The following is a 12,357-nucleotide window of genomic DNA, read 5'->3' on the forward strand; positions in this document are numbered from 1 at the left end:
ACGCTAAAACAATATAAGTATGACGGAATCATTCTTTTTTAAAGGTTTTGTCCTTATTCTCTATATATAATTAAAAAGGGACAGACAAACAGACTTTGTTTCATTTTTAAACTCAAATCGGTACTCAAGTAGGAGTCACTCATGAAAACAGCCTTAAATATCTTTTATGGGATTTTAACGAGCTTTGCAAGAAGCAATACTTTAAACAACATGAAATCCTGAAATGATTACAATGTATTATTTTTAAAGAATTTTACTAACTCTCTGATACTTTGCGCTCTTGTTTTTATAAGTGAGGAAATCTAGCGGATAGGTCCTAGGTCTGTTAGCTGCAATTTTTCTTTCAGAGTGTACACTGTACAAATCTGCCTGAACACAAACCATAGATAAAAGTGCAACAAACAATAGATGAGATACTGCAGGCGAATAAATTCAAATTTGACAATGTCATATTTACGTCAAGTCAAGCGAGAATCTTGTTTTGACAAATGACATTTGTCAATATAAGAGAATTTGTTCTCCTTAAATTTTATTTTATTTGCATACAAAACTATGTTTTTTTTCAAATGATAAAAGTTTTCAAGTTATTAGAATAGACATTACGGAGTCACAGTGCCGATGCTGATGTGCATCTAATTATTTGAACCATGTTATCTCGGTTTCATCATTTTCATGGTTCAAATATTATTTTATTCGAGGACAATACGGTAGCCTACCGAAAAGCCAGCTTTGCTCATGGTCTGACTTTTAGTGAAAAACCTCTATTGCCTGGTGAAATATTTTTAATCGAGATTGAAAAAACGGAGCGCGGATGGAGTGGTCATATGCGCTTAGGACTCACTTTGCTCGATCCTCAGACCGCTGCACTCGGTGATAAAGGTTTACCGCAATATGCACTACCCGACCTCGCCAACACAGGTATGTCCTGGATTTTTCCCATATCAAAGTCACAGAACAGTGTAATAAGCACCTTTGAACTTGTCAATCAAAGCGGAAATCCTGAGAGCATTAAATCAAGAGGGCCGGTCCTCGGCGAAGGACTTAGTGTGCGAACTCCTCGGGGATTTATCTCCAAAACAATCCTTAGGCCTCAGAATTTAACACAGAAAGGCACACCACAAGGCATTCTGCCAATGGACGCTGGCAGTCGCATTGGTGTGATGTTTGTTCCTTGCCCCAAGACTAGCAGAGATGATCCTGATTTGGCTGAAATGCATTTTATTATCAATGGAGAAGAACAGGGCCCCTGCACTAAAGTGATACCTTATACAAGGGGTCCACTGCACGCAGTAGTAGATGTTTATGGGACCACAAAGCAAGTGAAAATTATACAACTTTATGGAGGTGAGTCTATTTTAGAATTAGAACTTTTTTTTGCAAGTTGTATGTCATTTTATTATTTGGATTGTATGATATATAGAAAAGATATTATATATATAAAAATACAAAGAACTCAGTATGTGTAATTTATTTTATGTGCATTATCAAAGTATTTTCCATATTTATGATGTTATTAATGAATTACATTCATTTCTTTGTTTCAGTAAAAAGTCTTCAAATAGTGTGTAGAGATGCCATCCTACAGTACATCAAAATGGGTTCAGTAAAATCACTGCCATTGCCCCAGTGTTTAAAAGAATTTCTACTATCATAATACCAATTTGTTAAAGTAACAATGGTTACATTGTGATGACAATAAGGCTGTTAAATTTTTTTACTATTCCATATGTATTTTGGTGTTGTTATTATTTGGAAATTTGTAAATATAATTGGAATATTTAAATCTACAGTAACTTCATCAGTGTTAGTAAGCACCTTTCAGTCAGCTGAGTGTACAGTAAAAGATGGTTAACTGCTTTAGGCAGGAATAATGATGAAACATTGTAAAAAAATATTAAAAGGTGACCTATATAATAACAAAATTTCAATTCATAAACTCTTTTTGCCAGAAAGGTTGCTGAAATAAACAAAGTATATAAAACTCAACAATATTAACTTGACAGTGCTTGCTATTTGGTTGTACACAAATTTTACACTTTACTAAATTGACACCTCTAAAATACTGTTTGTAAGAATGACATCAATTTTGCTGTCAATTTAGTTCAGAATGTACCAGGGATGACACATAAAATTAATAAAAATGGTGGACAGTAGTTAAGCTAGATACCATTCATAAATATTCAAAACCCTTTTAGATAATATGTTATACTGTTTCAGATATTATTTTAGATTATCAGATCGTTCCAAAATTGGATTATAAAATGAATTGTACATATTGTATTTCTCTAGGAATATAGATATTTAGTCTAAAGGTTTGTGTACAATTTAATTGCACCAATTAACATGCACCATAAAATTGCACAATGTTAACAGCTTAATCAAGCTTAAACAATTTTGAGACTAAACTAAATTGACAGTTTTGTAGTATTCACATAGTTTTTAAAAGGGAATGTTAAAAAATAATGATACTCAATACTTTTAGAGTTGTCAATTTAGTGTGCAAATAATTTTGCATAATTGATACTATCCAAGACTGCAGTAGATTAAATCACTCATCAACAGATTGACATTCAATGTTTCAATGCTAATGAATGTATATTATGAAAAAATAACATACATAGTAAATGATGACCAGCTTCTAATAAAAAAAATTATGATTTTTTGATGTTATAACTAAAGTTGTTTTATAACATAAGTAGTTATATTAAGAGTTGAGTTATTGTTATAACTATTAAAATAACATAAACTTGTATGGCATTTTTACAACAACACATAGAGAAGCATGCCTTGTTTTAACCAGCAGACAACTAGTGACTAATTTTATTAATATACCTGTTATCGCCCAACCGATTGTCTGATCGATTGTCGTATGTTACGATTATCCGAATTATTGTTATTTAATTAAAATATTTATTTGCCTTTAGAACATAATTAACAGGATAGCACTACTGTCAGACCTGTCAATTTAGTTTAGCTTAGTTTAGATATATTATGTACACCAGAATCAGCACCATTGTTGGCTGCAGCTTTTTCCTTTTATCTTGGTAGAAAGGCTTTACAGCTACTTCTGACTCTTTGGCAAGATCGACTTTTGACTTTTGGACGATTTGGGACTCCCCTCCTCTCCCCTTCTAGGTAAACGCGAGTTAAGAAACGCTACGGCATCTCCATTCCGGGGTATTGGCACGCTCAAGTTCAAATCAAACAGTGGAGAGACTTGTGTAGTACGGGTACCTAGCCCCAGAGCTAACCGCCGCCTCCCAGGGGACGCTGGCGAGTTGCAATTTGCCGCAGTTTTCTTGAAACCCTTCATTTCAGTCTACGCGTTACCGGATACTGTTTCTGTGAAAATCTTATCTCCTGCTAAATACACTTCAAAACACGTCACTTACAATAAATATGAATTAAGAAAATGTAATCTGCATTGCAAATTCTGTTGTACACCGATGTACTCAACTAGCAGGTGCAAAAATAGTTCTATTTTCGCCACATAAAACCGTGGAAAGGATATAGATTTAGACCTTCCGAACTTCATAATTATTGTGTATAACCTGGCGATTAAAGAATAGATTTAGAATAGGCGATCTATGTCGGGCCATCTGATTCGCATGCCTTTTTATTGTGCGAAAGAGATAGCACAGCATCGCCCGCGTTTTATAAATCTATGTTAATTGATTGGCTCGCGCAATAAAGGCGCCAATTCCCAAAATGTTAGAGTATCGTAAATTCAACCAGTAACAACAATTGCGTTAATCTCGGTTATCACACTGTCACTATCACGTGTTTTGGTATTAGGCAAAATACCTATTATTTTTCCTGAAACCAAAAATTTTTGTGTTTTTTTTAACAGATAGGATGAAGAGATGAAGGAATGATTTGTTGAATTTTATCATGTTATTGTATAGTGTAATATTGTAATAGGAATTGATAAAAAATTAGATAAACAATACGCGAGTGAAAGCTCAAAAGTTTAATGTATTTAGAGCCTCTATATTGTTTTAAAAAGTGTGAATTGGTAATAAACCTAAATTAGAAATGTACCATGAAATATGTATGTGGCAAGTCTGATGAATTACAACTTTACATATAATTATAACAGGTCATTTGGAAAGGGGATACTATAACAAATGTTACAGTATGTATGTATACAGTTATTTCTCTAAAAGTTAACCGAGAATAAGAAAGGTCCTTAATAATATAAATAATGTACATGAAAAATTTATGTAATTTCAAATTATTATAATTGTAATAACTTGAAATATACATACAGTCAGCTGTGTTTCAATTAAAGGTCAGATGTGGTCACGGACTAGTTACTAATAAATCAATAGGTAGTAATTATTCACACGACACGATGGCAAATCAGAATACAGTTGCAACCACCCGTCCTCTTCCCACGGGTGTTGTACGAGGCGACTTAGAGAATATAAGGCTGGCAGTTTGGTGTCCTCTGAGAAATGGTTCCCGTGGCGCCGCGGGCTAATTACTATACTATTGTTCACACGACAATAGTTTGAAATCCTCTCGCATCTGTAGCTCTCCCACCACGCCGCTTGTACCTACACGTAGGCTGAACGCTGAACTATACGCGGCCTAGTGGCACTTATGTGAAAGCGGAGAGCGGCGGCGTGGCGAGACCCTGTGCAGTTGCATAGCACAAAGGAAATTGGAACAATTTACTACCATTACTGCTATATCAACCCGTCTGCCCCGCGAGGTGATTTTTGACAAACCCTTCCGTTGGGAGAGGCTTTTTGTGCAGCAGTGGACTGTTATAGGCTATTGATTAACGAATTATGCAGACACGTAAACACGCACAAACATAGTGTTAATCGTATGAAAATCATTACTATTTGTTAGGGTTTTTTTAGGTAATTTCTAAACAAAAACTGAAATATAAGTTACGTACTTGAAATTATAATCATTTCTCAAAATCAAGTTTTCGATTTACATTTTAGTCTTATGCCCCCTTTCCAATAACCTAGATATACCTTGTACCTATAATGCAAAGCGATCCTTATCGATACGATGCAACTAATAATAAGTTTTACTACGACACAAAATTTTATACTAATAGACCCTGATCTGAATTAGTGATATAATATAATAAAGATAATGAATGGACAGAATGTACGTATGTTGTAAAGTTTTGCTTTATTTGTATATTATGTAGTTTTTATATTACTTAATTTTCTAGATTAAAAAATAAAAGCGCGATGCTCACTATTGATTTAAAAATGATGTTTGTCTCATTTCAAAATATTTTACCATTATAGTAATATTGTCCACCAATCCGCCAGCTTCCAGCGTGGTGGACTACGGCCCTAACTCTTCTCACTGTGGGAGGAGACCCTTGCCTTGTAGTGGGCCGGAAATGGGTTTATATGATGTTAGTAATCCTCACTCGTAGCTATATTTTTCTTAAGAAAATAGTTCTAAATCTAATCGATTATTTTTACGTTCGCTTGGCTAACTTTACTTTATTATGGTCTACTCATTGGGGATGGAGACACGAAATGACAACGATAATACCTTATATCTACTTAAACTTGTAGAAATGTAAGACAATTTCTTGACAGACAAAAACTCTAACCTTAGTCCCTAATTACCAGTTTCCCTAATCGAACCCAAGATTTTATAATCCATTCTCGATCATGTTAATAACTAGACTAACGATTATCACTATACGGAATCTACACTTTTTTTAATTTTTTTTATTCCACTACAAGTTTATACAAATATACTCTAACGGCTCACCATACACTTAAGGCTCTAACTTCTACGAGCCGATATATAAAACATATACAATCACTAGAATGATCTGGGACTGTTAAAATACCTAATAAAATTCAGAACTGAGTCCATTTTCCTATGTTTCGTTTTATGGAATGTTCCCATTTTTTTTATTATTTATAATCTATTTAAAATTATCGACGAACGCTGAAGGCCATTAAAACTATTTTGCTTATTATATTTTTATTCCCTTCACAAAATATTCCTTAAAAATAAGTCTCATATACTCGTAACGAAACAAAACACTTGAAAGTCCATTTAAAACGGGGCTTTCTTTCCAATTTCCCCGCTAAATTATCTCCGCTGCATTTCTTTAGGCAAAGGTAGGGTGTAAGTGACCACCTGCTTTCCTTAGTCGAAATCGAAATCTTTGTAATCGAGAAAACCGCCGACTTCAATGTGCTCTGCCCAGTAACTTTCCAGTTTGGGATTTAAAACCCCTCTCCAATGCTGGAAATTATATAAAATTATTAAGAATTATTTAGGTATCTCTGAAAAGTAAGCATTCGTCGGACTAATATTATTTTAGGGGTTGAGTTCGGAGACCAATAAATGTAGCATGCCCGACTTGACTTGACAATCAGTTTAGGAAATTTCAAATAAATATCGAAAACAAGAGTAATAAATAAAACCAATTTTATTCGAGACTCGAAAAACCGCCCCTTATATCTTCCCGTTATTGCCCCTATTGTTCCCTAGATTTTAGGTGAAAAAAATGAAATCAATTTAAATTATTGGTTTTTGGGTAGAAATCTATGGACCTCGATTTGCCTCCCACTGTGCCACAGGAGGCAGGAAGATTATAAATATGGTACATCACGTACTCTACGAGACCCCAAAGGCTCATCACAACACACTGACGCAAAGGTTTAAATGGGTGCCCTGGATTCCGATTACACCCATTCCATTTAATTAGCGACCCTGAGCTGAGCTGTGAACCTTGTGCCATTGTATTGACATCAACTTCGTAAATCGCAGAGCGTTCTAGTATCCCAAAATAACCTCTGAATCGCTCACGAAAATATGACGTTGACCCTTCTATGGCCGGCTAAATTAAAATTATGATTCACGAACTCTTTATTCACTTTAACTCATTGTCACGCAGTTAATTGTTAAAAGACCTCGTGAAATTGTAATTTATTCGCTACGCTGACGTGGGTGGCCAAATTGTACAGGCCACTCAACCCTCCCAAGTATCTTCCTACTGTAACTCTTCCACACTTGCAAAAATTCGCACCTGTTTCATACGCGCCCGTTGTCATGTCATGGGTAAAGGGCTGACATAAATTATGATATATATGCATACAACATGTTTAATGTTTTCTTCCAGCTTGATGCTGGTCTTGCGCTGCTTTTTCTAGTAATTTGAGAGTTCGCTATTGCAGCACCCTGGAACTGTACCCATCGTCCATCAGTTCTTCTAGCTACGTACACAGTTTCGCGGATATTCCGAAATCAAGACTACACCAGTATTATTAACATTGCAATTCAAGTTAATCTCGTGTATTTCGGAAAATCTATTGGTTTTATATATCAAGATGTAATTAAAAGTAAACTGCGAAGGTTTATCTCGTCCTAGACATTTTTAAAAACACAAGCTCGAAAATCAAACTCCCAAATTTTCTGCAAAGTATCCTATCAAAAGAGCTGAGTAAGTAAACATGTCTACTCTTCTGCTGCGAGTATTTAGTTTCAATATCAGCAGCGTTAAAGATAAATATTCATATACTCCACATCAGTTAAAGAATGAGGCGTTCTTCTAACAGCGCAATCTCTTCCCATATCTGCACTCCTGGTAGAACGATTAGCAACAAGTAAGAAAAATGAAATTTCCAATTTTTTAAGGGGGGACCCTTGCTAAAAATAAAAAGCTGTAGCCAACAGGGGTTATTGTATCGGCAAGCCAAAGAGTGCTGCTTTCAGTTAGACTGCACGATTTCACGCCAGCGTGGAGACATTTTTAAAAACACAAGCTCGAAAATCAAACTCCCAAATTTTCTGCAAAGTATCCTATCAAAAGAGCTGAGTAAGTAAACATGTCTCTACTCTTCTGCTGCGAGTATTTAGTTTCAATATCAGCAGCGTTAAAGATAAATATTCATATACTCCACATCAGTTAACCAACCCAGCATATTATACAATCTTTCATTTCTATATAACTCCCATGCGCCATCTTATAAAGGAGCGTTTTCCTTTCTTGGCTCTAATATTGAGCAGCAAAATCTACGATCGTGTTCTGACAATCGTTTACATATCCCTGCTAGTCACACACGATACTATAGTAATTCATTTACCTGTAAGTCTGTCAAATTGTGAAATAGCCTCCCTTCTGAAATTCGCAATTCCAAATCCCTACCCATCTTCAAAAACAGGTTGTTTAATTATTACCTAGCAGATTGTGTTTACGAGTAGATAGTATTAGAACAATATATTTGTTACACTACTTACTACTTATTGTTAAGATTGTATTACTATAGAGGTACATCAATTTGTTTATTATATATATATGTTTATTTTATTATGTATATTTATTTATTTTATTAATTTTTATATGTATTTTTTTTTCTCGCCTGTGTATGTTTCATTGTTAGCACTGTCCCTCTTTCATGTTTTCTATTATCGCTTTCACCAAGGGTTGTCTGTAAGAGATTGCTTTTGCAATAAGGCCGCCTTTGCACACAACTGTATTTAACTTTATTTTTTCTTTTCTTGTGTTTCTTGTATTGTTTCTAAGTTTGTGCAATAAAGTATTCTAAGTAAAATAAATAAACCTCTCCAGTTAAAAAAAATGTTGTTGAAGTCGGTTCAGATCTAACGGAGTATGGAACTGGTTATAGAGTTAGCCGAAATAACTTTCGTCCCCTGTATAAAAAAAAATCCTTAATGTTTTAAATGAGAACTTAACTTTTTAGAATAGCTAGTTTTGCTTGTCTAGCAATTGCTTACTGGCAACTTAGCAGATACTTACAACGCTTGTTTTTTTATACTCCCTGTTTCTATGCCTTTCCCTGGGTGAAACACCCGCAGATGGTCGCCGAAGCCGTTTCAGAGCCGTTAAAAAAGCATCGTATTTATCTTCTTCCCCTAGAGTATGGATAAGGTAAAAAATGTGTAACTGCTACCTAACATAGATTTAATGAAATCTATTTTAGATTAGGGAGGATTCAATTTACACGAATAGTAGCCAGCGCGGTTCTAGGTTCGATGCCCGGGTCGAGCCAGACAAATGTTAGGAATTTGCCAGTTTGGTGAGTACAATCCCAGTTATTATAACTTGCACTTGATGAATGTCTTTAAAGCCCGTCAACCCAGAGAAGAACAGCGTGGTGGGTCCTATGATAGGAGCAATGTCCACGAGTGGAACATTAAGACTGTGGATGATGTGATCTCATAGTATAGGGATATAGCAACTCTAAGTTGACTGTTTATGAGGTGCAATAAATTATTATTCACCAGTAATAATTGATCAGTGGTACCGGTGTGATACCGCCAACGGTTTCTTCGAAACTAAAAATAAAATTATGTAGACTTTTGTTCCCTAAAAACTGAACACATTTAATTGTACCCTTACTTAGCATTTTAATATTTTCATCCAAGTTCATTCATATTAATAATTGTGAAATTCTAAATAATTAATATTCTTTGTATCCCACAAACACTGCGTTATTCTTCAGAAAACGATAATTGTGAAATGATCATTTTTTTAAGGAATGTCAAGATTCAGGTTGGTACAAACAATACAAACACTGTTATTGCACTGTTATGCTTCAACTATTTGCCAACATTTTATTGAGTAGGTAATGTATATTAATTTTATTGGACTAAAAAAATCTTTGAACTTAAATACCTTTTAAACGCAAGGTACATACGTAGGTACGTTTGTAGCTACTAAAGGTATATAAGATGTTTGTCCTCTTTGTACAGGAAGCTCATTTTCCAATTTTAATCTTTATTATATCAGATACTTGTCTTTTTAAATGTTACTTAATTACAACAGGATTACTAGACTATAAGGTAATATCAGAAGGAAAAGTTCATCAGTTCATCGAAGTTACAAGACTGCACCGATTTTGATAAGTTAAACTAACGTTAACTAAGTATATAAAGTGTTCAGAATGATCCGATTCATGTTATTTCACAGTTATTGAATAATAATAAGCGAATTATAAAAAAGAGAAAATTGGTTAGTTCAAGTAAATTAGTTTATTAAGACTTTAGTACACGTTTGCACATAATATATGAACACATCACGTCACTTCACTATAAAAAAAACAACGATGACCTCTGAAGACAGTCGATGCTGAATAAACTGAAAGGCAGAAATAATTTTCTTGAGTTATTTTATCTCATTAATATAGGTCCGTTATATGAGAGTTAATGGTATTTATCCGGATTTCATGTTTTCCATCAACCACGCTCAAAATGGATGACAGGTTTCAATGAAATTTGGCATCTAGCAACAATTAAATGGAATAAAAAGAAAATGATAAAAGCCAATTATCGAGGAATATTGCATACTTTCATGATAATGGAAATATTTCTACCTACTGTCTTTCTATAAGTTTAATGAAATAAATGCTATAGAAATTTCCATTAAGGGGAAAAGCCAAGGCACATGCATGCACATCATGTGTGCGATCAATCACAACACTACATGAGCAGTCATGTGACTGGACCGATTGGACGCACGCAGGACAAAATAACTAGTCAGGGCTTCCCAACCTGGGCGCCCTAGAAAATACAGAGATGCACTGCACGACGCCACCGTACCTACTTCAAAAAATCAAGAAAAATATTTTTTGATAGTCTTTGTGCAGCGTTGTCACGGCCTGACCACACTTTGAAAAATGGTGTTGGAGATCACCAAGTTCAGCCACCCATTGTTGGGGTCACACTTTTATTTTTTATTCTTTGTTCAAAATTATTATTTAGTTTGGTTTTATTAGTTTAACAATGACCATGATTTATTTTTTCCGGCTATCTGCCTAACAAACAAGCAGCTATCTCACCGACATGTGTTGTACCTACGGTACAAAGACGCGATGATCACTATGAATCGCATCATCGCAACCACATGCACGGAACAGTATTCGAAAATGGCCGACCGCGCCCGTAGACGCGCGAGCGCGTCTCGATCGTCATTCTTGTGACCAGACTCTACATTGATATTACTTAGAATACTTTAATTATTTGCTATATACATATTTTTAATATGTTTACATGGAAAAGTAAAGTGAATCTATATAAAACAATAATAAATGTCTTTAACGCATTATAAATTAATTCTCGTTTATGATTAAAAACGGATTTGTTTTGTAAAAATTGCAGTCCGTCCAGTTGTTTTTGCACGATGCAGTTTCAGATGGACAAAAATTAATTTTATTTATTCTTTCTGTTTAAGTACGATAATACAGCATCCCACGATTGAAATTTTTTTTAAATGTTTATTGCTCAAAATCGTCCAGTTACAATTTTATTTTTATACATATTTTTACATCTATATTAACATACGTATTACGAAGCTATAAACATCATAATTTTAACTGATAAGTCTACTTGATAATAAAAGATGAACAAAATAGTGAAAACACGGCACCCAATAATATTGACACACAAATGCGGCCCTGGTCCGTCGTAAAAAACTAACAAGTAGAAAATAAATATGGCGTACACGCAGTCTACGTACCGTAGGTACAATATAATGTCGATGAGTTATCAAATGTAAAAGGCTAGGGTGCGTACGCCGCGCTGTGAGAAATTTCTTAACTTGTACGTGCGCCGCCGGCCTAATAACGTTGGGAACCCCTGGCTCAATTTATATCGCCGCAGAATGGAAGCGTCAATTTCGCCTCATGACGCGAGAAGGCGCGCGAATTCGCAGGAATCCTCGAGTATTCTCGCGAATTCCTTTCTAATTCGCGCTACTTTTGATCTTGAGGGTCGTTCAGTCTAGATCTATTACTGGACAAGAAGATTAGACAAGAAAAAAATAAGAAAATTATATTCTCATCATTTTCTTAGGAAGACCCAACAGACTCTTTGTTCGCAACACTTTACAGTAGCTCGGGAATTCTCGGGAATGCGCGAGGATTCCCCGAAGGCAAACTTTTTTTGACCTTTTTTTGGCTCCATGTTACAATTGCATGTTACACAATTGACAGAAAGTTCATTAGGCTATGTACAATTCCGTTGCAAGAAGTCGCTTCCATTCCATTCCGCGGCGGTGTAAATTGAATGAATTTAGAGTGCGAAACTCAAATGATTATTGTTAAATGTGCCCGAAATGACGAATGACCGGTCACCGATGTCAACAGTGAAGGCCCCTGTGGATGATTGCGATAGACACTATAAACTCAATTTATATTAACCTCAAATTTCGTAATTAAGAAAGTTTAAAAAAATGGATGAACTCGAATGTCTTGAGTGCTGTAAACTACTAACTATTAAAACTTCAATGGCAACTGTTCTATGTATGACCAAATTATAGAGAGTACATCCTTTTTCAATTCAAACATTTATTAAAAACTTATACAATATATGTAATCGTATCTGATATTCAAATCT

The 12,357-nt window shown here is 34.9% G+C and overlaps 1 protein-coding gene across 1 annotated transcript; it reads left to right on the forward strand.

The window, feature by feature from the left end:
- Window positions 1-492: 492 nt before the first annotated feature.
- On the forward strand, window positions 493-4,889 carry LOC120633218 (neuralized-like protein 2). The gene is made up of 2 exons (XM_039903371.1): window positions 493-1,344; window positions 1,545-4,889. Exons 1-2 carry the CDS (start codon window positions 648-650, stop codon window positions 1,652-1,654), a joined length of 807 nt encoding a protein of 268 aa, XP_039759305.1. The 5' UTR covers window positions 493-647; the 3' UTR covers window positions 1,655-4,889.
- Window positions 4,890-12,357: the final 7,468 nt, after the last annotated feature.

This window comes from Pararge aegeria, chromosome 21 (genome assembly GCF_905163445.1).
Source record: "Pararge aegeria chromosome 21, ilParAegt1.1, whole genome shotgun sequence".
Lineage (NCBI taxonomy): Eukaryota > Metazoa > Arthropoda > Insecta > Lepidoptera > Nymphalidae > Pararge > Pararge aegeria.